The 26,209-nt window shown below is 45.5% G+C and overlaps 1 protein-coding gene across 8 annotated transcripts in view; it reads right to left on the bottom strand.

The window, feature by feature from the left end:
• The window catches only part of POMK (protein O-mannose kinase), a 55,742-nt gene extending 39,813 nt beyond the window's left edge, over positions 1–15,929 (bottom strand). For 3 of the 8 annotated variants that reach the window (XR_010577268.2, XM_065519180.2, XM_045398214.3), the window contains exons 1-4: positions 15,879–15,929; positions 11,915–12,006; positions 6,962–7,056; positions 5,741–6,043 (exon numbers count right to left, since the gene is read on the bottom strand). Coding sequence is in view for 4 of the 8 variants with exons in the window: in XM_065519180.2 (XP_065375252.1) it covers positions 5,741–6,043; positions 6,962–6,970 (312 nt within the window). In the remaining 4 variants the exon portion in view is untranslated. Of the gene's footprint in view, positions 1–5,740; positions 6,044–6,961; positions 7,057–11,877; positions 12,007–15,878 lie in introns of those variants that run through there. The other 5 variants (XR_012416416.1, XM_065519182.2, XR_012416415.1 and 2 more) reach the window with 3 other exon arrangements.
• Between the last annotated feature and the right edge of the window lie 10,280 nt (positions 15,930–26,209).

Here is a 26,209-nt window from a genome sequence, read left to right as displayed (position 1 = left end):
AGTTTAGAAGGTTAAAGGACTGTTTTAAATGAGATAGGAAAAATCTAAAGGTTTGAACAAGTTGTGAAAAGATTATAAAAACGTAATTGTAAGAGATTGTGTGTGTGAACATATTGGCTAAAGTTTAAGTCACATTATTCAGTTTTTCCATAAATTGGACATTGGAATACAAGCACAACAGAGTTTTCTTAAAACAGTTTTGTTCTAAGAAAAAAACAAAATTGTAAAGGGTTATAAAAGGTTTATAAAAATCTTACCTTATGGCAAGCCAGGTGTGGTGGCTCATGCCTGTAATACCAACACTTTGGGAGGCCAAGGCAGGCAGATCAAGAGGTCAAGAGTTCGAGACCAGCCTGGCCAACGTAGTGAAACCCCGTCTCTACTAAAAATACAAAAATTTGCCAGGTGTGTTGGCACATGCCTGTAGCCCCAGCTACTTGGGAGGCTGAGGTAGGAGAATCACTTGAACCCAGGAGGCAGAGGTTGCAGTGAGCCAAGACTGTGTCATTGCACTCCAGCCCGGGCAACAGAGATAGACTCCGTCTCGGAAAAAAAAAAAGAAAAAAAATCTTACCTTATGGTCAAACTAATTAAAACTAGACAGATTTATAAAATGTAACTAAAACTGGCTTTAACATTAAAAATACACTAATGGAAACATAAAATTTGGTTTTCTCTTTTAAAAAGGATTTTTATGTAATATTAAAAGATAATGAAAGGTTATTTACCTTTTAAGTAAACTACAAAAGAAAAAACAGGGAGGGGAGAGAGAGGAGGCAATCAGCATCATGCTATCTTCATTGGGTCTTGTTTGGAAAGCTGAGTCTCCTCTCTATCAGAATAATGGCTTTTCGTTTGTAAAGTTTTTGAGTTACTTTGGCTAAATGAATGACTTATGGTAACCTAAGACTCCATTTTGTAATATCCAATGTTTTAAAAGTTTGGTATTTAACAAACCTTTCAAAATCAAGCTCTAAGTTAAAATTTTTTTAAAATTAAGTCCCCTAAAGGACAAAAGACATATTCAGCTTATTTAATTTATTAAAATCATGCAGGAAACACTGTCAAATAGAAAATGGTGTTTAATTTTCTTTGGGTTATATTAATATAAATTTGTGATATAAAGTTATATGCTGCAAAATCGTATAAAATTCCTATAATTCTGATATGCCTCAGTATATGTCATCAGTAATAATTATAATTGTTGTGTTGAATTATTGTGCGTCACAGAGTTAACAAATTTCCTTGTCAATTGTGTCTTGGTGGCTCCCCTAAAATGTTTTTCTCATCCACAGACAACTGCTGTTTTAATTTGGTCCTCTATAGAAGATGGTTTTATGATCAGCTGTTAAAACTCTGGTATGTGCTCTTGAATGCAAGTTTCTGATAACTTTGGAGATTATGACATTAGAATAAAGGAAAAAAACTTTTAGAACTCTCATGGAAAGCTGAAGTGTTCATAAATATCAAACAGAAGTTAAATGCATGGACTAAACTAATAAAAGTCTGAAGTAACCTTTTTGTTTAAAATGCTGCTGATTAACTTCTTTTAAGCTATTTACAGCTTGTAGCAACTAAGTACACTCCTGTGAATAAAATTTGGAGCATATTTGTTTCTACCTGATTTCTCCAGAATTTAAAAACTATTTGTGAGTATTCTTAATTTATGGCAATATAGCTATTTGCATAAATACAATAAGAATCTGTTTTCCTTTGTAACAGGACACAACTGAAAAAACTGGTTATTTTACCAAGGGTTTGACTGGAATGGCATGCTTTCCTTTACGGAATCAAACTTGACTTGTAAAGCCAGTAAAAGCCCTTGGGAAAACTGGCCTCATACTTTGTCTATGCAGTCCCTGTACAGGGTTCCTGACCCATGGTAAGTATAGAATGTCACTTTCTGACAGGCCCAGGAGCCCCAAGTTATCTAGGGACATCAAGACGAGAGGAACTTACCCAACTCGTAAGTATTTGAAAGTACAAACCTATGGCTAGACTCAGCTTTAAAAAGTCTTATCTGAGATTCCTTATGGAACAGAGTTCCATCAAAGCCAATTTAAAAAGCCAATGTAAAAAATAATTATTCTAGCCAGGTGCGGAGGCTCATGCCTGTAATCCTGGCACTTTGAGAGGCCAAGGCAGGCGGACAGCCTGAGCTCAGGAGTTCAAGACCAGCCTCGGCAACACGGTGAAACCCCATCTTTACTAAAATACAAAACAAATCAGCTGAGCATGGCGACGTGCGCCTGTAGTCCCAGCTACTCAGGAGGCTGAGGCAGGAGAATTGCTTGAACCCGGGAGGCAGAGGTTGCAGTGAGCTACAATCACACCACTGCAATCCAGCCTGGGTGACAGAGCAAGACTCCCTCTCTACCAAAAAAAAAAAAAAAGGTATTCTTGCCACGTGCAATAGTTCATGCTTGTAATCCCAGCACTTTGGGAGACCAAGGCGGGCAGATCATGAGGTCAAGAGTTCAAGACCAGCCAGACCAACATGGTGAAACCCCATCTCTACTAAAAACACAAAAATTAGCCAGGTGTGGTGGCACACGCCTGTAATCCCAGCTACTCAGGAGGCTGAGGCAGGAAAACTGCTTGAACCCGGGAGGCAGAGGTTGCAGTGAGCCGAGATCACACCATTGCACTCCAGCCTGGGCGACAGAGTAAGGCTCCATCTCAAAAAAAAAAAATTATTCTTGATGCGCTTTATGAAGTCCCCAAACTAATGCTTTCAAATCTTTACTTTTAAAACTGGAAATTGCACTCCTTATCCTAAAACTTGTTACTTACCTTATAGTAGACTGTCTGTTCAAATGCTCTACTAAAACTATAAAGATACTACTGCCTTTGTCATGAAAGTGTTGGAACCACAGCCCAGCCTGCATGAATATACTCAGACAGCTGCAAAGCAGTTCTACTCCTCTCACCTTACGGTCAACTCCGACCCCAACTATGCCTCCTGTCAGCATGAAGAAGCCAGAGCGATCGATGGCCTCTTCCCATCTTCACAGCGCACACCTTAAGAGTAAGATGCTATGAAACCCCAAAGGGAGGGATTGAAACCGCCTTTGTAAAATTATAACTGAGGGCCGGGCCCAGTGGCTCAAGCCTGTAACCCCAGCATTTCAGGAGGCCGAGGAGGGCAGATCACCTAAAGTCAAGAGTTTAACACCAGCCTGACCAACATGATGAAACTCCATCTTTACTAAAAATACAGGCATGGTGGCGGGCGCCTGTAATCCCAGCTACTCAGGAGGCTGAGGCACAAGAATCTCTTGAACCTGGGAGGTGGAGGTTGCAGTCAGTCAAGATCGTGCCACTGCACTCCAGCCTGGGTGACAGAGCAAGACTCAGTTAAAAAAAAAAAATGCAAAAATAAACTACTGGGATTATAACAAACCAAAAACCTTCCCAGCAAAGGAAACAAATAGAGTTAAGAGACAAACTACAGAATGGGAGAAAATATTTGTAAGCTATTCATCTGACAAGGGATCAATATCCAAGGAACTCAAACATCTCAACAGAAAAAAATAACAGTATGATCAAAAAATGGCAAATGATTTAAACAGACATTCTCAAAACAAGACATACAAATGGCCAATAAATTGCTGAAAAAATGATCAATGTTACTAATCATCAGGAAAATGCAAACCAAAACCACAATGAGATACCATCTCACCCCAGTTAGGATGGCCATTATCAGAAAGACAAAAAATAACAAATGCTGGTGAGGATGCAGGGAAACGGAAACTCTTATACACTGCTGGTGGGAATGTAAATTAGGACAGCCATATGGAAAACAGCATGGAGGTTCCTCAAAAAATTATAAACAGAACTACCATATGATCCAGCAATTTCACTACTGGGTACATACCCAAAGGAAAGGAAATCAATATATCAAAGAGATATGTGCAGCCAGGCGAAGTGGCTCACGCCTATAATCCCAGCACTTTGGGAGGCCAAGGTGGGCAGATCACAAGGTCAGGAGTTCAAGACCAACCTGGCCAACATGGAGAAACCCTGTTTCTACTAAAAATACAAAATTAGCCAGGCATGGTGGCACATGCCTATAACTCCAGCTACTCAGGAGGCTGAGGCAGGAGATCTGCTTGAACCCAGAAGTAGAGGTTGCAGTGAGTCCAGATTGCGTCATTGCACTCCAGCCTGGGCAACAAGCATATGCAGAAGTTTTAAAAAGCTTACTCAAAGAAGTAAAAAGCAGAACAGGTTTCTAGAGGCTGGGAAAGGTAGAGCAAAGGTAAGGATAGGGAGAAATTTGTTAAAGGATACAAAATTACAGCTAGATAGGAGAAGCAAGTTATAGTGTTTCATAGCACCATAGGATGACTATAATTAACAATACACTTTCAAATAGCCAGAAAAGAAGATATTGAATGTTCCCAACCAAAAGAAGTGATACATGTTTGAGATGGCAGATATGCCCTGATCCAATCACTACACATTGTAAGTAGGTATGGAAACATCATTATGTACCCCATAAATATGGATAATTATTATGTGCCAATTAAAAATAAATTGTTACAAATCAGTGTAATACCATCATAGAGTCTGAAAAACAGGAAAAGAAATTGTCCATAATCCCCCTTTCACCCTAGCACAATTTCTATCATTTTCAATTTTTCTTTTTTTCCTTTGGAGACAGGGTCTTGCTCTGTCACCCAGGCTGGAATGCAGTGGCAAGATCATGGCTCACTGTAGCCTCAAACTCCTCGGGCTCAAGAGATTCTCCCACTTCAGCTTCCCAAGTAGCGCACGGCACTGTGCCAGGCTAATTTTTTTATTTTTGTAGAAACAAGGTTTTGCCATGTTGCCCAGGCTGGTCTGGAACTCCTGTGCTCAAGTGATCCGCCCACCTCCGCCTCCCAAAGTGCGGGGATTACATGTATGAGCCACCGCGCCTGGCCATTTTTTTATTTATCTACATATATACGTAATTTCACAGTTGAAAAGTCAATTACACAATTTTGTATATTTTTTTCTTCACTTATCATCATAAGGTTTTCTTCTTGTTGCCTCTTGGGGTTCCTAACTACACAACAGCTGCAGAATATTCTGTCAAGTGGATGGACCATCATTTAATGAACTATTCTACAAGTATTGTTTCTAGTTTTCTATGCATTTGCCTTTTTTCCTGCCTTGGATTATAAAGTCCAATTGGAGGCCGAGGCAGGCAGATCACTTAAGGTCAGGAGTACAAGACCAGCCTGGCCAACATGATGAAACCCCATCTCTACTAAAAATAAAAAAATTAGCCAGGCATGGTGGCATACACCCATAGTCCCAGCTACTCGGGAGGCTGAGTCACGAGAATCGCTTGAACCCAGGAGGTGGAGGTTGCAGTGAGCTGAGATGGCGCCACGGCACTCCAGCCTGGGTGACAGAGTGAGACTCTCAAAAATAAAAAAAATAATAATAATAAAGTGCCAGATATAAGATTATTGAGCTTAACAATAAAAACGTAGAGCCAGCAGGGTTCCTAACACTGGATGCTACACTGCTTCCCGAAGGGCTGAAACCTATGCCTACTGTACACTATTCACAGTTGCCAAAGTACAGAATCAACCAAAGCAAATGCGGTGCACATACACAATGGAATACACTTTAGCAGTAACAAAGGATGAAATTCCGCAATTCGTGCCAGCATGGATGGAGCTGGAGGACACTGTGTTAAGCAAAATAACATGATGACAGCAATCAGAAATGAACCCGGACTCACTCTCTTCACGGCTCCTTCCCCGACACGCTTTAGCTGTCTCACTTCTGTTCTCAGCTCCTCACAGGACAGCCAAGGTGAGCAGTTTTTCATCTGTCCTATCCTGAAGTGACCATAGGGACAGTGTCTGGGGTCCACAATGGATTGTCGAGGAGCAATGAAGAAGTGGTCGAGGCAGAGGTAGAGCAGAGTATTCATCAGGGCCATGATCAGCAGCAGCCCAACGGCTGGTGGCACCTCTCGGGGAGCGAGGCCTCTCCTCTTGTTCTGGGGCTGCTTTTCCATGTTGACGGCCTCTGCAATTTCCTAAAATACACAATGAAACAAGAAGTCATGACAGTCAGCTTTCATTTCCAAGAATGCGTCCAGATTCCTCTTCTACTCAAGGGTCCTGTAAGTTACAGCGTTACCGTGGGGATTAAAGCAGGTATCGAACACCAGGCTTATCCCAAATGCCCAATGTTAGCTGTTCCCATAATCATTACTTTTTATTACAAACTAAAATACGGGTTCCTCTAGATTAGGTTAGGTGGGAGGTGTTTGTGTCTAACTCTGTACGACTCACAGTAGCAGGCATTGAATAGATGCTCATGAATATTCAGTAAAATGAAAGCAAAATGTATTAGTCAACTGGTGGGATGGGGACAGAGGGTACCAAAGGACAGCAGAAGGAGGCTGCTTAGGGTAGCAGGTGGAGGCTGGGAGGCTGACGGCCTCTCTCGAACCCAGCTAAGCAGCTGTCCTGTTCCCTGGGAGGTACTCAGAATCCCCTGAACAGTTTTAAGAAATAAAAGCTACTCTTCAGCAGTTATGAAAGGCAGATTTGGGGTGAAAGAGACTGAGGCTGGGGAGACCAGTTAAGAAGCCCTGGTTATGACTACGGACAGGAGCTGACAAGTACACGAGCTAGAATAACAGTGATGAGATTGGAGAGATGACCACTCAGAAGTCACACCAGTGATGAGGAACCACTGATAACATGTGGGCTCTACCGCTGGAGCTGTGCAAGGCCATGGTGGAGGGGCCTGGGTGCAGAGAGGCCTGAAGTAGGACTATGGGTGGCAGAGGTGATTTACAGAAGCAGAATGGAGCAGAATGGAAGCATATGGAGAGTTTAACAGTGGATGTGGCCATGCCATTGGGAGCCAGCTGAACAGCACTGGAATGCTGAAACACTGAGACAGAACTGAGTCAGAGACAGCTGCGACATGCAGGGTTACCTACCAAGCGCATCTCCTTCTCCAGCTCAGGTCTCCAACCAGGTACCTGGTCAGTCCATACTCTAGTTGGCGCCCAGGGACTGGTCTGGAAACACCCTGCTGCAAAGTACAAAACAGGAAGTATGTAAACAGAAACTGCAGCTATGTACCCAGACAAATCGCCATAGTCCAAACGGTCCAACTTTCCCAGGGCCCTCCTCCTGCTTCAAGTCCGGGTTTCCTCAAGTTCTCAAGTCCCAGGACAGAGCAGCGCCATGGGGAAGCCCATCAGAGTCTCTCTGTACCAGTCTGCTCTCTTCGCCTCCATCACTGACTTGTGGTTGCTCATTCCCGTAACACGTCCTGAGCAGCTTCTATGTGCTCAGCCCTGCAGTGGGTGCTGGAGACACACACACAGTGAATTACACCAGCAAGGTTCCTATCCTGCTGGAGCTTAGGGGAAAGTCTAGTGGGGAAGACAGACAATAAACAAGTAAACAAATAGGTCTATCATCATCCTGTGATGGGGGTTCAAGGATAGAGAGTAACTGTGTAGGAACTCCCTGGAGGAAGCATCCCAGGAGACCTCTCTGAGGAGGTGACCTTCGCACTGCGACAAGAGGCCTGAGAGGAGCCAGCCATGAAAAATCCAGGATACTACCTCCTCCTTGAGAAAACAAAATCCACTCCCATTTCCAGAGCTGGGACAAGACACCAATGAAACCATTAACAGAAAACAGCATTTCTCCTAAGAACACACTAAGAACACACTGCAGCCATAAAGTGTCAAAAACCCCCTTTGGATGAAGACTCCTTTTTTACTATTTAGAAATTATGTTCTCTACAATCACAGACTACCAGAAATTTTGCAGTTTGAAGTACTTATCAATTGGAATAAAACATCCCACTCTTTCCTGGAGGATCAAAGTCACCCTGACACAGAGAAGCAACCTCAGTTTCCGAACAGGGCAGAGCTTCAGATAAGGAGTTTCTGGAGATAATCCTGTACATCTATGTTAATCTGGTAGTTTCTAAGGAAAGGGGACCACTTTGCAGTCCAGACTAGATCTTGGCCCCTTTACACTCAGTTCTACATGGCTTTGAGCCCATCAAAATACCACTTCATTTAAATTTGCCTAAACTTCACTCATCTCCAAAATTCTACGATTTTCTTCCTTTTTTTTTTTCTTTTAGAGATAGGGTCTGACTATGTCACTCAGGCTGGAATGCAGTGGTGCAATCATAGCTCAATGCAGCCTCAAACTCAAGCAATCCTCTCACCTCTGCCTCCTGAGTAGCTGGGACTACAGGTGTGCATCACCACATCCAGCTAATTTTTATATTGTTTTTTTTTTGTAGAGACTGGGTCTCATGATGTTGCCCAGGCTGGCCTTGAACTCCTGGCCTCAAGCAATCCTCCTGCATCAGTCTCCCAAACTGCTGGGATTACAGACATGAACCACTGCACCTGGCCTTTTAAATTTATTTTTATCCCCTCCACGGCTCTACTCACCCCCTGCATCAGTATTCCCTGGAACCTCAACACATTCCAGTACCCCACAGACGCAAGCACACAAGCTCACACTGTTCTGGCGCTCCTGAGCATACTCCAGACCTCACACTGCTGACTCTCCCAGCAATGGCACACGTTTCAGTGCCTCTATGGCTCTAAACCCACAGTAGCTGCCTCTAGGACACCATAAATCATCTGGCTGCCCTTTCCTAGAGTATCCTCATGCTCAGGGACACAAGTACACCTCACACCTCCTTGACCCTCAGTGCACTGGGCCTCTGACGGTACCAAGACCCTTCCTATACCACCACCCCCTGCCCCACAGAGATTCACAATCCTCATCCCCGCCAGCACAGGCCAAGGTCTCCCACCATCCTCCCTCCATCAGATCCCTCCATGAGGTCCCTCCAGCTCTGCTCCATTAGCATGCACTGGGCTCCAACTACCCAGACATGCACATGCACACACCCACCACAGACGACCCCCACAAGTGCACACACAGCACTAGAATCCTTCAACCACCTCCCCTCCATAAGCACCCCATTCTCTCCTACCCTGCAGGCCCCCACAGACACACACACAACGCTAACATCACACACACCCTCATCACCACACACGAGGCTTCAGAAGCCTATTAGCACACATCCTGGTACCTCTACCACCCTATCCCCCAAAAGCCCACACTGGACCTCTCTCCAGCCATAACCCCTATTAGCTTGCTTTGGAACTTCCTCAACACCCTACCCCTGTGACATACCCGTGGGTCCCTCACCTGCTCTGCTGCCCACTTCCCTAAGCACACACTGGGCCATGAGCCTCCCCTGCCATAAGGCTCATCACACATGCTCCAAGTCCTGCTCAGCCCAGGCCCCCAATGGCAAAGCTCCAGTCTCCCCCCACTCCACCACCCATTCCCACATCCTCTGTACCTCTGACCCCCTATTAGCACTCATGCCACTTCCATCCCGAGCTCTCTGCACCGGGCCAGGTCAGAGAGGCCCCGAAGGACTCCTGCCCCACGCCCTCTCAGATGATTCTCTGTCCCTCTGATGGAGATATGCAAGTCCTGCCAGTGTGCAGCCTTGGTTATCGCAGTGAGTCAAAAAACATGACAGATGTGTCCCAAGTGGCCTTAGGCTAGCTGGAAGCTCACACTCTCCTTCTCCAAACATGTACCACCTCTTCCCCCACCTTCACTCTCAGCTGATCATCTAACGAGATCATCCTATTTTACCAGAAAAACAGAAGCAATCAGAGAGCATTTCCACCAGTTCCCAAGCCCCACCCCAGGTTCCTGCACTCTCCTATTACTACAAACTGTCTGTTACCATGAAACTGGCCCTGAGCCCAGCTCAGGCAAACCCCACCCCCAGCTCTGTCCTCTCATTCTCTCCAACTCACTGCCACTTCACCCAAACTGACCATATCACAGTCAGCACAGGTGACCTCCACATAACTAAACACAACAGTCAAAGCACAGCCCCAGTCTTCCTTGACCTATCAATAACATTACCGTGATTGATAACTCCCTCCTTAAACGCCTTTTATAATTGGTTTCCAGGAAACTACACTGGCAGCTCCTCATCTCTGAGTCCACTTAGTGGGGTCGCCCAGAGCTCAGAGCTCAGGCCTCTGCCACACTCCCTGGGAGAGCTCACCCAGACTCAGGACTTTTCATCACTGCCTGCTGATGACTTCCAAAAGTAAAACTCCATTCCCAGCCTCTCCTCAGAACTCAAGGCTTGCTTCCTTGACATCTCCATGTGGATGTCTGATGAACAACTCAAAAGATTCAAAAAACAACTCAATTTAAAAAATGGGCAAAGGGTCAGGCATTGGTGGCTCACACTTGTAATCCCAGCACTTTGGGGAGGCCGAGGCGGGAGGATCACTTGATCCTAGGAGTTCCAGACCAGCCAGGGCAACATAGTAAGACCTGCTGTCTACAAAATCTAAATTTAAAAATTAGCCAGGCATGTTGGCATGCGCCTGTAGGCCCAACTACTCAGGAGGCTGAGGTGGGAGGATCATTTGAGTCCAGGAGACCAAGGCTGCAGTGAGCTGTGATCGTGCCACAGCACTCCAGCCTGGGTGACAGTGAGACCTTGTCTCAAAAAAATAAATAAATAAAATTTTTAAAATGGGCAAAGGACTTGAATAGACATTTCTCCAAAGAAGATACACTGATGGCCAACAGGCACATGAAAGATGCTCAGCTTCACCAATCATCAAGGTAAACGCAGATCAGAAGTGTGACAAGATGGCATTTTACACCCATGAGGATGGCTATAATACAAAAATCAGTAAAAACACAAGTGTATGGGGATGGGGAAAAACTGGAATCCTCAAAAATCACTGGTGAGAAAGTAAAATGCAGCCACTGTGGAAAGCAGTCTGGCCGCTCCTCAAAAGGTTAAGCACAGTCACCACATGACCCAGTAACTCCACTGCCCGGTGTGTACCCATGAAAACATGCACACTCACACACACACTTATACATGAATGTTCACGGAAGCATTATCCACAACAGCCAAACAGTGGGAACAAGCCAAGTGTCCACTGGCAGATGAATGGATACACAAAATGTGGTACGTTCATAAATGGAGTATTATTCAGCCATAAAAAATAAAGCACTAATTCATGCTGCAACATGGGTGAACTTTGGAAACATCATGCTCAGTGAAATAAGCCTGACAAAAAGGCCACATACCATATGATTCCATTTACATGAAATGTCCAGAAACAGCAAATTCAGACACAGAACGTAGATTTGTGGCTCCCAGAGGCTGGGGGGGCGGGGGGTGGAATAGCTGCTGATGGGGATCGGGTCTCTTTTTAGCTAAAATGCTCTCGAATTAGACAGTGATGATGGTTGTACAAGCTTGTGAATATACTAAATATCACTGAATTGTACACTTTAAAATGTCAAATGTTATGGCTTGTGAATTATATTTTCGTTGAAGTCTCCCCTTAACATTTAAAAAGATAAAAGCATTCCCAGCTCTCAGGCTATGCAAAAACAAGCAGAAGCTGTGGTTGGCCAAGCCCTGCCTTAGGTGAAGGCATTCCTCCAGGTCTGCCAAAGGCCCAGGTAACCTCACCCATACCTGGGACACTAGCAGCCATCTGAACTCTGATGCTTTCTAAGTCTGCACTGCAGACTAGATCTCTCCTACGCTTCGCTCACTGGCCTATCAAGGTATGGGATGTCCACTGCAGAACTCCCCCGTCCCTACATGACCCTCCCCCAGGGTTCCCTCTGTGATGGGCTCATGACCCAACCACCCGCTCAAGTTACAGACCAGGCGTGTGTGACTTGATTCCTCCCTCCCCTAACCTCCAAACCAACCAATTACCACATGCATTCAATGCTCCCACCAAAACCTCTCTCACAGCTGCTAGCATCTCTCCTTCCTTGTTGCCCTTACCCTCCACTCCCCTCCGTGAGCCAGCAGCACCTCTCACCTGGGTTTCCGCAAGAGATTCCCAAGCAGACACCCAGTTTTTCCTCTCTTGCAGCCCATTCTCACGATTACACAGCAAACAGTATCGTTTTTCTGTTTCACACACAGAGAAAAATTTAAAAAAATCATAAGCATTCATCCAGCTTTGTCAAGTTACATTGCATCATTTTTTCAGATCTTTTTTTAAAGAAATTAAATATTAAAAATAGAGTCGAAGCCCCTCTGGACTCCTCCCCATCCAATTCTACCCCCTCCCAAGAAGTGATCTCTATCTTCAAGTCGGTGGACATCAGAGATTCTCAAACTGTGGTCGCCAGACCTGTGGCATCATCGTCCAGGAACCTGGGAGAAATGCAAATTCTTGGGTCCACACTCCAAACCTACTAAATCAGAAATGAAAATCTGTGTTTTAATAAATCCTTTAGGTGATTTGGATGCATGCTAAAGTCTGAAAACCACTGGTGTATATAATTCCTATACATGCTATCTATGTATCTATCTATCTGTCTGTCTATCTAATCGATCATATCTATTTACCTACCTACTTACCTATCTACTTAAGACATGGAGTCTCACTATGTAGCCCAGGCTAGACTCAAGTGATCCTCCTGCCTCCACCTCCCAAGCAGCTGGGACTGACTACAGGGATGGGCTACCAAACTCCGCTTCCCATACATGCTTTTTATTTTCACAAATCATACATATGTTTTCAAGCTTTATACAAACAGTGATGGGCTGGTATTATCCTGTTGCAACTAACTTTTTTAAAAGCTCAACATTACATTTCTGAGATTTATCCAGGCAGAGGTACAAAACTCCAGTTCACTATTTTCAACTGGTTTGACTTTTCCACAATTAGTGAGACAAGCTGTGTACACATCTCCCCAGGCATACATGAAAGTTTCTCTGATACATGCAGGGAGCTATTTTTTTTTTTTTTTTTTTTTGAGACGGAGCCTCACTGTATCGCCAGGCTGGAGTGCTATGGCATTATCTCGGCTCACTGCAACCTCCAACTCCCTTGTTAAAAGGATTCTCCTGCCTCAGCCTCCTGAGTAGCTGGGATTACAGGCACCTCACCACGCCCAGCTACTAAAAATAGAGACGGAGTTTCACTATGTTGGTCAGATGGTCTTAATCTCCTGACCTCGTGACCCGCCCACCTCAGCTTCCCAAAGTGCTGGGATTATAGGCATGAGCCACCGTGTCCGTGTCCGGCCCATGCAGGGAGAGCTTCCTAAGTACTGATGTGATCCCACTTGGCTTAACATTCAACAGCCCCTGACTCGGCCCACAGGATCAAGTCCAAACTCTTAGGTGGCCTCCTGAAATCTAGCCCCTATCTGCTTCCCTAAACCCTCCCTGCACCCCACTCTCTGGCGCCTGAGCTTTCCTCAGTCCTCAAAGGCTCCCTTTCTGGGATACCCAGGCCCCGGCCTCCTCTAAATTCTAAGCACCAAGAGGCCTGCCTGTCTGTCCTGTTCACCAGTGCACCCCCGTGCCTGGCACACAGTGGGTACTCAGCAAAGACACACGACTGCCTGGTCACTCTGCGCCTCTCCCTCTTCATGGCCTCAGCCATGAAGGCTGCTTTCCCTCTCCTGTGTTCACCCCACCGCATCCGCTCTTCCTCTCCTCACAGCTCCCATTCTCTGAGGCCCCTCATCTGCCACCTCCTTCTTCAATCCAAGTTTCCCAGCTCAAACCCTGTGGTAAATCCTTTCAACCCTCCAACCCTCCTTACCCCTAACCTCCCACCAATCCTTCCTTGCCACTAGGGGTGGATTCAGATTTTATGGGGCCTGAAGCTTATATAAGTTGGGACGACGAGTGGTAATTCTTTAAGAATACACAGTTATGAATGTAAAAGTGCTGAGCCCCTTGCCAGAGTTTTGGAAGGTATTTGAGCAAGTGAAGAGACTAGAAGCTTCATCATAAACCCAGATCTGCTTATCATTCACCAGCCCCATGTAACTTGCCCTGTCCACTTTTTCATTTCCACTCAAAGGCTGCCAACATCAGCTACAAAACTCTGTGGGACTCTACAAATGCATATTTTCTAATCTGTGTTGGACCCTCCGCATTACTAAGAAAACCTTTAATGCATTTCTTGCTGAATACAAATTTTATATGCCCCATTAACCTTTTATGTATCCCTAAGTCCTCACATTCACTTCTGAATCCTCTCTCAGCAAAAAGAAAAAACACCAAAACAAAATAAAAAAAAAACTCAAAAATTCATTTGACTTTTATACAGTGTCAACTTCACACCAATTCTGTGAAGTGGATATAATTGTTGTTATTTCCATTTCACAGATAAGACAACTGAGTCAGAGGTGAAGTAATATGTCTAAGGTCACTATACACAGAGGAGCCAAGTTTTCTGGACTCAAGCCCATTTTTCCCCTAAATACCACAATGCTCAGGAGTTGAACTAAATCAAACCCAGTGTGGTCACCTAGGGACTGGTCTAGGGGACCCTGGGACTGCCTGTTTCTTAAAGAAGACTTCAGCCCACCTCAGCCCCGATTTGCTTTTTTGTTTCAGAGCATATTCTGGAGTAGGCCGCCCAGAGCATAGCATGAGGCTGTGTGGCTGAAGGAACTTTCGTGTCCAGAAATAAGCAAAAACCGCTGAAATTTACTGGTCCTGAAAACAGCCTGCACATTAAGGAATAAAGATGGTGGGGCAGGTTGGGCAGGAGAAATTCAGGCACGATTGATATACAAAGCATTTCTGACACTGATAGGCAGGCTTATTGATAGAGAAAAGCTTGGCTTAAAGAAAAAAGAAAAGGGACAAAACTAGTTTTTACCGACTTACAAGGTATTTTCTACAACTAGGGAAGACACAGAGTAGTGTCATCCAATGCAATTTACAGTAGAATTCCATTGTGCCAATAAAGCACAAGGTACATTAGAAGGATTATTTTAAATATTCTTAATGCTTATTTAGCCTTAGGGTCCTACAGTAAAGGCAAAGGGTGACAAAGACAAGATTATGCAACAAAAGAGTGAAATTTTGCTTTCTAAAAAAAGAGAAGAATATGATTACACTTAACACCTCCTGGCAACAATGATCTCGTGCAGAATAAACACCCAAAGGCAAAGAGCCGAGACAGAGTCCTAGGTCCTTTCTGGTTTTTTTGTTTTTCGTTTTTTGTTTCGGTTTGGTTTGGTTTTTGTTTTTTTTAAACAAAGACAGCCTCTGCCGGACCCAGTAGCTCACGCCTGTAATCCAAGCACTTTGGGAGGCCGAGGTGGGCGGATCACCTGAGGTCAGGCGTTCGAGACCAGCCTGACCAACATGGTGATACTCCGTCTATACTAAAAATACAAAAATTAGTTGGGCGTGGTGGCGGACGCCTTGTGATCCCAGGAGCCAAGACCGCGCCACCGCACTCCATTCTGGGCGACAGAGCGAGACTCCGTCTCAAATAATAATAATAATGATAATAAAGTAATAATAATAGAAACAGTCTCTCACTGTGTCCCCCAGGCTGGAGTGCAGTAGCGCGATTTCGGCTCACTGAAACCTCCGCCCCCGCCGGGTTCAAGCGATTCTCCCGCCTCAGCCTCCCGAGTAGTTGAGACTACAGGCGGCGCCACCGCGCCCGGCTAAATTTTTTTTTACAGAGACAAGAGTTCCGCCATGTTGCTCAGGCTGCTCTCGCCTGAGCTCACGCGATCCTCCCGCCTCCGCCTCCCAAAGCGCTGGGGTTACAGACTGGAGCCACCTCGCCTGGCCCTTCTCGGGTCCTTTAACTTCCCGCTACCGCGCAGGGCTGGACGCGGAGGCGGGGGCTGGGCGCGGTGGACCCGGCCGCCCAGGCCAAGCGCAGCCTCCCAGGGAGCCTCCGCACAGGCGGCCGGCGCTGCGGGCCGGGCCACGTACAGGCCCCTCGAGAAACCCAGCTACACGCCCCCTCACCGCTTCGCCCTCTCGCCCCTCGCCCCAGGACCTACCTGCAGCCCAAGCTTCTGCGCCCCCTGCTATACCCCAGGACAGCACGCACTGGGCCTACTGCGCTTGCGCGTTCAGAAGCGCGTCCTGGGCGGGCGGGCGTGACGCTGCTGCCCCCTGGCGTCCTCCTCAGGCCGCGCACTGAAGCCAGAGCTAACGCTTCGGCGGTACCAGCGCGCACCTACCCAGTCTCCCTCTCTGGCTTCTGCTTCCCGAACTTGAGAGAACGATTTTGCATTGACCCACTATTGCTTCAGCCTGGAGCCAGGCCCATGCAGAGCAGCTGTCAGATCTAGACGCACTGCCAGGCCTTCCAAAGCGTATTTCTCAGATCCGCGGCATCTGCAGGGACCTTGCTGGAAAGGCTGATTCCCCACTCCGGCCCATACCCACCACTCGCGGACCCAGATGCCTGAAGTTGGACAATCACTCTGTAAAAGAAACTGTGGGGCTTAGCCCAGACACAGTAAAGCTGAGCTGCACACATCAAGTGCAGCAGACAAGACCTTGGCAAGCCTCCGCGGAGGGGCACGACTGGGCAAAGGCGGGGAAGTCCGTCGGGGCCGGCCTGGAGCCCCGCCGGGAGCCCAACACGCACTCGGGCACTCGCCCCGGGGAACCTAGAGGGAGGCTTGCAGCGTCGAAGTCAGGCTGGGGTCATGAAAAGTCTGGGTTGTGTACATTGGAAGCGTTAGCTGCTTCTACACTGACACACTGAGAAAGTCCAGAATTAAGAAACTAACATGGTGTGGGTTAAAAAAAAAACTGAGTCTGTACTAGCGATCCAAACAGTATTAAAATAACTACCAGAGGCCGGGCGCGGTGGCTCAAGCCTGTAATCCCAGCACTTTGGGAGGCCGAGACGGGTGGATCACGAGGTCAGGAGATCGAGACCATCCTGGTGAACATGGTGAAACCCCGTCTCTACTAAAAAATACAAAAAACTAGCCAGGCGAGGTGGCGGCGCCTGTAGTCCCAGCTACTCGGGAGGCTGAGGCAGGAGAATGGCGTAAACCCGGGAGGCGGAGCTTGCAGTGAGCTGAGATCCGGCCACTGCACTCCAGCCTGGGCGACAGAGCCAGACTCAGTCTCTCAAAAAAAAAAAAAAAAAAAAAAAAACCTACCAGAAACGTTTGCCTGTCACATGGACAAATAGCAAAAGAATGGTAACACCTCTTGTCGTTACAATAGAGTCTGAAAGTTTCCTCACACATACAAGTGAGTGTAAATTGGAATTCCTCCTACGGGACCTAGCAAATCCATTTCTAGGAATTTATCCTTCAGAAATAATATGTCTGCGGCAGGGGACCGTGGCTCACGCCTGTAATCCCAGTACTTTGGGAGGCCGAGATGGGCACATCACGAGGTCAGGAGATCGAGACCATCCTGGCTAACACGGTGAAACCCCGTCTCTACTAAAAATACAAAAAAGTAGCCGGGCGTGGTGGCGGGCGTGAGAATGGTGTGAACCCGGGAGGCGGAGCTTGCAGTGAGCCGAGATAGCGCCACTGCATTCCAGCCTGGGCGACGACTCAGTCTCAAGAAAAACAAGAAAAAGAAAAAGAAATAATACATCTGCAAGATGTATACACAAGAGATCTTGCTGAAGCATTGCTGGTAAAAGATATTTATACTAGAGAAAAAAACCTGAATGTATAACAATAGGGTTTTCTGAAAGAAATTATATTACACATAGCCATGAAAAATGCTGTCTAACGGGTGCACAGTTTCAGTGTGAGAAGATGGTAAAGTCCTGGAGATGGATGGGGGTGATGGTTGCACAACAATGTGAATATACTTAATTCCACTGAACTGTACACTGAATTGTTACAATGGTAAATTTTATGTATCTTTTACTACAATTTTTAAAAAGTTATGCTGTAGATCTATATATATTGATAGGAAAGGATATTCATAATATATGGCCAAGAGAGTAAGCAATGTCATTTTTTAAAACATGTATTTATAATCATAAGTATTCATATATATTCCAATGGTTACCTCCAATAAGTAGAATTTGGGGCAATTTAAATTCTCCTTTCTTCCTTATATTTATTTTTAAATGTTTATGTAATAGGTATTTCTCCATATATATGTATATACATACATGAACCATGAGCCTGCTAGCAGTATTAGACATGTATTATGACATGTCTTAGAGGGAAGCCATTTAGAAAGATCATAAAACAAACCTATTAAATTAATAATAACTTTTAAAAAGAAAGTAGGCCAGGCGTAGTGGTTCACGCCTGTGATCCCAACACTTTGGGAGGCTGAGGCAGGTGGATCACTTGAGGTCAGGAGTTTGAGACCAGCCTGACCAACATGGTGAAATCCCATCTCTACTAAAGATACAAACATTACCCAGGTGCAGTGATGGGCACCTGTCATTCCAGCTACTCAGGAGGCTGAGGCAGGAGAATTGCTTGAACTGGGGAGGCAGAGGTTTCAGTGAGCCAAGATCACGCCATTGCACTCCAGCCTGGGCAACAGAGCAAGACTCCGTCTTGGAACCAAAAAAAAAAAAAAAAGAAAGAAAGAAAGTAAAAAGGAAAATGGGTGAGATATGAGAAACTGTGAACATGAGAACTTTGAAGGGAAAAATAATCAGGCATTGAAATTTTATTAGATGTAGAGAATTGAGGAAATAAACGAATAAAGTGTAGTCAGTTCAGCTATAACACTTTTTTTTTTTTTTTTTTTTTTTTTTTTTGAGACAGAGTCTCGCTCTGCCGCCCAGGCTGGAGTACGGTGGCGTGATCTTGGCTCACTGCAAGCTCCGCCTCCCGGGTTCACGCCATTCTCCTGCCTCAGCCTCCCGAGTAGCTGGGACTACAGGCGCCCGCCACCTCGCCCGGCTAGTTTTTTTGTATTTTTTAGTAGAGACGGGGTTTCACTGTGTCAGCCAGGATGGTCTCGATCTCCTGACCTCGTGATCCGCCCGTCTCGGCCTCCCAAAGTGCTGGGATTACAGGCTTGAGCCACCGCGCCCGGCCATCTATAACACATTTTAAACACTAATTTCTTTCAGTAAGATTGATACATTAAGAAATAAGCATAACACAAATTTCCTGTTTGGTTAGTTGGTTTTGTTTTGTTTCATTTTGGTTTGTTTTGGTTTGGTTTGAGAAAGGGTCTCACTATGTTGTCCAGGTTGGTCTCAAATTCCTGGACTCAAGTGGTCCTCCTGCCTTAGCCTCCTGAAATGCTGGGACTACAGGTGTGAGATGCTGTGGCCAGCATTGCCCTGTTTTCAACACTGAAGTAGACACTACTTGGCAGATACCACTGAATTGCTATAAAGATAGGATGACGAGTTTTTTAGTTTTTTCATAAAATTGAACCTGCTGGCTGACAGAGTTGGCTGTTGGCATCAAGATAAAACCAGCCAGCCAGGGTTGGGGGCGGGGTGACTCACGCCTGTAATCCCAGCACTTTGGGAAGTCTAGGCGGTCGGATCACCTGAGGTCAGGAGTTCAAGATCAGCCTGGCCAACATGGTGAAACTCTGTCTCTGCTAAAAATACAAAAAAATTAGCCAGGTGTGGTGGCAGGTGCCTGTAATCCCAGCTACTCGGGAGACTGAGGCAGGTGAATCACTTGAACCTGGGGAGTGGAGGTTGCAGTGAGATGAAATCGTGCCACTTCTCTGGAAAAAAGTTTCTGAAATGCCAGATGAGTTGGTCTCCCCTGTGCGAGACACCCATGGGGAGCCATGGGTGGCCTCTGAGGAGAAAAGTCTCCTTATTGCCTTCATCTCTTTATGCCCTGAGAGCATAACAGTTCAGCGGCCTGCCACAGGTTGCTGGGGGAAATAACACTCCTTTGAAGCAGTGGAGTATAATCAAACATCTTGGCTCCTCCTGAAACCCACTCCCACCCATTTCAGTCCCGATAAGTTAAAGATCTTAAGTAGTTTAGACACATCCAACGCTCCAGTCCCCTGGACCTGCCTTTTAAACTCTTATTCTGTCTCTTTCTAATTACTTTGTCTCCGCTGGACTCGGGGTACCCGCCGGGTGGTGTGGGGCTGGTTTCCCCAACAACTTCACTCTAGCCTGGGCAAAAGAGCAAACCTCTGTCTCAAACAAACAAACAAAAAGATAGAAACCAACCGGCAGCTCTCCTTGCTGAGTTCTTTGCCACATGGCCACCATTTTGTGCCTATGGGCTTTTTGGGTGTGCTGGGGAAAGGTGAAATTTTAACACTGATGAAAAATTAGAGGAATTAAATTCAAACAATTAAAAGTAAAAAGAACAGCAGAATTTGACACACTATCAAACTGGTTGTGTTACCCTTCTTCAAGCTGAACGTAGCCCAAAGCCTGGAACTGAGTGTCGGGGGCACATACAGAGACTCGGGAGAAACCCTCTGATTCTGGCTCGTGGAGCAAAAAAGGAAACTCCTAACTCAGAGGGAGTGAAGAAAATTCCCTGTTCTTTCTATTTCTTCATTTCTTTGCACTCCAGACCCCAGTCAAGCTCATGGCCAGAGCAAAAAGCTTCAGCAGCCAAAAGTCTGAGGGAGAGAGAGAGTCCTTTCCATTCAGTGGCACTGCAGCTCCAAGAGGACAGACACAAACTCGGTGTTTTGTTGTTTTTATTTGTTTCCCACCGCTGTGGCACAACTGTGGAAGTGGGCAGCTCCACCAAGCGAAACTGAAAGTGGGAAGTTTCAGGCCAGGGCACTGAAACCTGAGGGAACCTAAAAGCACCGAGAAGAGAGTGGAAGGTGAGAGCATTTGGCAAGCAACCTCAGAGAGCTGTTTTTGAACTCTTGGGCTCACCGCTGACCTGCGTATCATAGACCTAACCAGCACACCAAACACTCAGACAACTGTGCTCATGAACAGATTTTTGTTCAAGTACCAAACTACTGGAGGTTGCAGCCACGAGACAGATCCAAATAACCCCACAGAGGGTATGAACACAGAACTCACTTTGGAACATGGACCCCAGAAGAAGATTGCAACCTACAGACTGTCCCTAACTAGTTTATGTGCTTGCTTAAATTAAAATGTTGGCCAGGCGCGGTGGCTCACACCTGGAATCCCAGCACTTAGGGAGGGCAGATCACCTGAGGTTAGGAGTTTGAGACCAGCCTGGTAAACAAAACATGGTGGAACCCCGTCTCTACTTTAAAAAAAAAGAAGAAAAGAAAATAGCCGGGCATGGTGGTGGATGCCTGTAATCCCAACTACCTGAGAGGCTGAAGCACAAGAATCACTTGAACCCAGGAGGCAGAGGTTTCAGCGAGCCAAGATCACACCACTGCACTCCAGCCTGAGTGACAGAGCAAGACTCCTTCTCAAACAAACAAACAAACAAAAAAAGGCCGGGCGTGGTGGCTCACGCCTGTACAATCCCAGCACTTTCGGAGGCTGAGGCGGGCAGATCACGACCTCAGGAGATCGAGACCATCCTGGCTAACCCCGTCTCTACTAAAAATACAAAAAATTAACCAGGCATGGTGTCGGGCGCCTGTAGTCCCAGCTGCTCCGGAAGCTGAAGCAGGAGAATGGCACGAACCCGGGAGGCGGAGCTTGCAGAGAGCCGAGATAGCGCCGCTGCATTCCAGGCTGGGTGAAAGAGCGAGACACTGTCTCAAAAAAAAAAATAAGTAAATAAATAAATTAATAAATAATAAAAATACAAAAATATTAGCCGAGTATGGTGGCAAGCGCCTGTAGTCCCAGCTACTCAGGAGGTTGAGGCAGGAGAAGGAGGTTGAGGCAGGAGAATGGCGTGAACCTGGGAGGCGGAGCTTGCAGTGAGCCGAGATCACGCCACTGCACTCCAGCCTGGGCGACGGAGCGAGACTCCGTCTCGAAAAATAATGATAACAATAATTAAAATGCCAACATTCTCCATAGGATTTAAACAAGAATTAGAGCCTCATAATATTCAAAATGCTCTGGATACAAAATTGCTAGGCATACGAACCATCACAAAAATCTCAACTTGCATGGGAAAAGATAATCAACAGTCACCAACTATAAAATGACTGTTAGGATTATCAGAAAAAGACATTAGTTATTATGAAAATGCTCAAACAATTATAAACATTCTTGAAGCAAAAGAAAGTATAGGGCTGGGCACAATGGCTCGCGCCTGTAATCCCAAGACTTTGAGAGGCCGAGGCAGGCAAATCACTTGAGGTCAGGAGTTCGAGACCAGCCTGGCTAACATGGTGAAACCCTGTCTCTGTTGAAAATACAAAAATTAGCCAGACATGGTGGCAGATGCACTCAGGAGGCTGAAGCAGGAGAATCGCTTGTACCTGGGAGGTGGAGATTGTGGTGAGCCAAGATCATGCACTCCAGCCTGGGCGACAGAGTAAGACTCTGTCTCAAACAAATAAAAAATAATAATTTAGAAAAGGAAGTATGACTAAAAAACTTGGAGAAAGTAAGGGGAACCAAATAAGCATTTAAAACAGAAAAATACAATAATCAAATTTTAAAACTCACTGGATAGATTCAATGGCAGAATGGAAATGACAGAGGAGTCAGTGAACCTGAAGACAGATTAATAGAAATTATCCAAACTGACCAACAGAGAGGAAGGAAAAATTAATAAAACTTCAGGCACCTGTGGGACATAACAAAAGATATAACATTTATGCCATCAGAATCCTAGAGCAGATGAGAAAGAAAGCACTAAAAGGTTTTTGAAGAAATAATGGCTGAAAACTTCCCAAGTTTGGGAAAGAAACACCAACCTACAGATTCAAAAAACTGAGCAAACCCAAACACAAATCCAAAGACATCCATGCCCAGACACATCAAAATCAAACTGCTGAAAAATAAAGACAAGGAAAAAAATTGAAAGCAACCAAAGAGAAATGCCACAAGCTCTAGGTGACCCACAATCCTAATGACAGTGAATTTATCCTCTGAGATCACGAAGACCAAAGTGGCACAACGTTTTTCAAGTGCTGAAAGAAAAGAATTGCAAGCCCAGAATTCCACATGCAGTGAAAACATCCTTCAGGAATAACCTTGAAATAAACTCAGAAGAAGGAAAACTAAGAGAATTTGTAGCCTGCAGACCTACTCTAACTGAACTGCTAAAAGAAAGTTCTTTGGTGGCTCAAGCCTGTAATCCCAGCACTTTGGGAGGCTGAGGCAGGCAGATCACCTGAGGTCAGGAGTTGGAGACCAGCCTGGCCAAACCCCATCTCTACTGAAAATACAAAAATTAGATGGGCGTGGTGGCACACGCCTGTAATCCCAGCTACTCGCGAGGCTGAGGCACGAAAATTGCTTGAACCTGGGAGGCAAAGATTGCAGTGATCCGAGATCATGCCACTGCACTCCAGCCTGGGCGAGAGTGAGACTCTGTCTCAAAAAAAGAGAAAGTTATTTAGACAGAATGTTAACAGCAATGAAAGAATAACAGAGAATACAAATAACTGGGTAAATACAATTCACTATCCTTCTTTTCTTGAGTTCTTTAAACTATGTTTGGTGGTTTAATACAAAAAGAATTATAAAATTATCTGATGGGGCTTTCAGTGTAAGAAATGGTGAACGGTAAGGAGACATATGGTGGTAATGTTTCCATATGACAACTGAAGTGACAAAATATTCTAAATAGGCTGTGAAAAGTTGAATATTTTGTAACCCCTGGAGTAACCACTAAAACAAAATAAAAACAACTAGAAATAACAGAAGATAATAGGAAAATCTCCAAACCCCTGGGAATTAATACCTTTTTTTTTTTTTTTTTTTTGAGATGAAATTTCACTCTGTTGCCCAGGCTGGAGTACAGTGGTGCAATCTCGGCTCACTGCAACCTCTGCCTCCTGGGTTCAAGTGATTCCCCTGCCTCAGCCCCCCAAGTAGCTGGGATTATAGGTGCACACCACCACGCCCAGCTAGTTTTTGTATATTTAGTAGAGATGGGGTTTTACTATGTTGGCCAGGCTGGTCTCAAACTCCTGACCTCAAGTGTTCCACCTGCCTCAGCCTCCTAAAGTGCTGGGATTAGAGGCATGAGCCACCATGTCTGGCCTAAAATTGTCACTTGAAAGCTCACAGTTTTAGCCTGGCATGGTGGCTCATACCTGCAATCCCAGCACTTTGGGAGGCTGAGGCTGGTGGATTACCTGAGGTCTGGAGTTCGACACCAGCCTCGCAAACATGAGGAAACCCCGTCTCTACTAAAAATACAAAAAATTAGCTGGGCATGGTGGCAGACACCTATAATCCCAGCTACGCAGGAGGCTGAGGCAGGAGAATCACTTGAACCCGGGAGGTGGAGGCTGCGGTGAGCCGAGATCATGCCATTGTACTCCAGCCTGGGCAACAAGAGCGAAACTCCGTCTCAAAAAAAAAAAAAAAAAAAAAAAAAAAACTAAAAGGAAAGCTCACATTTTATCATTGGCAACATTCAGTTGTTTTCCTTGAAGTGACAAACTCATTTCATTGGTTTTTTTTTAAAAGACAGTTTTTGAGACACTTTCTCACTCTGTCGCCCAGGCTGGAGTGCAGTGGTGTGATCTTGGATCACTGCAACCTCTGCCTCCCAGGTTCAAGCGATTCTCATGCCTCAGCCTCCTGAATAGCTATCATACCCAGCTAATTTTTATATTTTTAGTAAAGATGGGGTTTCACCATGTTGGCCAGGCGGATCTCCAACTCCTGATCTCAGGTGATTCCACTGCCTTGGCCTCCCAAAGTGCTGGAATTACAGGCATGAGCCACCGTGCCCAGCCTCATTTCATTCGTTTTTGTTTTGTTTTGTTTTGTTTTTTTAGAGTCTTGGTCTGTAGCCCAGGCTGGAGTGCAGTGGTGTGATCTCAGCTCACTGCAACCTCTTCCTCCCAGGTTCATGCCATTCTCCTGCCTCAGCCTCCTGAGTAGCTGGGACTACAGGCACCCGCCACCATGCCTTTTTTTTCTTTTTTCTTTTTTTTGTATTTTTAGTAAAGATGGGGTCTCACCACGTTAGCCAGGATGGTCTTGATCTCCTGACCTCGTGTTCCGCCTGCCTTGGCCTCCCAAAGTGCTGGGATTACAGGGGTGGGCCACCGCGCCCGGCCTATCATTCGTTTTTGAGAGACTATATACCAACCATCCAAGAATGAATAACCAGTGTATTTGTTGTTTAAGTAAATGGTGTTCCATGAAAATGCGTCCTGTACAGCCCACAGCTTACACAGCTGCACAAATGCTTTTCCTCAAGACAATCATATGGATATGTATTATGCATACTTTCATTCAGTCACATTAAAATACAGGTTGGGTGTTGTGAATAAAAAAATACATGACTAATCAAGGACATTCTTCACTATATGCACAGCAGGGAAGCAAGAGTGCCACTCATTTTTCTGAGTACCACTGCCTTGCTTTATGCTGTGGCACCAGCAGTTTTACCCACCACTGTTTTTGTACCAATGCAAATATAACAGTTATTAGGCAGATAGTTTTGAGTTAGCAGGCCTTTCCATAGACCTCACTTTGGTCTAATGAAATGACTGCACTGCAAGTCCTGTGTCCAGTTGCCCTTAGGAGATCACCCTCAGGTTGATTAGAGCCTAAAGTCATTCTGCCTTTAAGTCACGGAGCCTCCTCACCTGATTCAGTGCTCACTAAGCAACCTTTTGGTTAACGAATTGCTACACAGTTAAACGTCAGGCAAAAAATGCCAAGTGGCTAGGCTGACATAACTGTTTGGTCTGCTTCATAGTGACCCAAGTGTTAAATTAATAAACTTCCATTATGCATTTTTTTTTTTTTTTTTGAGATAGGGTCTCACTCCCGTTGCCAAAGCTGGAGTGCAGTGGCACCACCCTGGCTCAAGTGATCCTCCCATCCCAGCCTCCCGGGCTGCTAGGACTACAGGTACACACCACCACTCTTGGCTAATAATTTTTTAAACAATTTTTGTAGAGATGGGCCCAGGCTGGTCTTGAATCCCAGGGCTCAGGCAGTCCTCCCGCCTCGACCTCCCAAAGTGCTGGTATTATAGGCATGAGCCACTCTGCCCGGCCTCATTATGCTTTTTATTAAGCTGTCTGTATAAGCTGTTGAGTCCAAAGTCCCAAATCCAATCAGTTTTGAGTCACCGATTACGGTTTCTGAGGCTTTTTTTTTTTTTTTTTGAGACTAAGTCTCATTCTATTGCCCAGGGTGGAGTGTAATGGCACAATCTTAGCTTGCTGCAACCTCCACCTACTGGGTTTAAGCAATTCTCCTGTCTCAGCCTCCCAAGTAGCTAGGATTACAGATGCCTGCCACCACGCCTGGCTAATTTTTGAATTTTTAGTAGAGACAGGGGTTTCACCATGTTGGCCAGGCTGGTCTTGAACTCCTGACCTCAAATGATCT

This window comes from Macaca fascicularis, chromosome 8 (assembly GCF_037993035.2).
Source record: "Macaca fascicularis isolate 582-1 chromosome 8, T2T-MFA8v1.1".
In the NCBI taxonomy this organism is placed as follows: Eukaryota; Metazoa; Chordata; class Mammalia; order Primates; family Cercopithecidae; genus Macaca; species Macaca fascicularis.
Note: the sequence above shows the minus strand (reverse complement) of the source record. Positions and strands in the feature narration are given on the sequence as shown.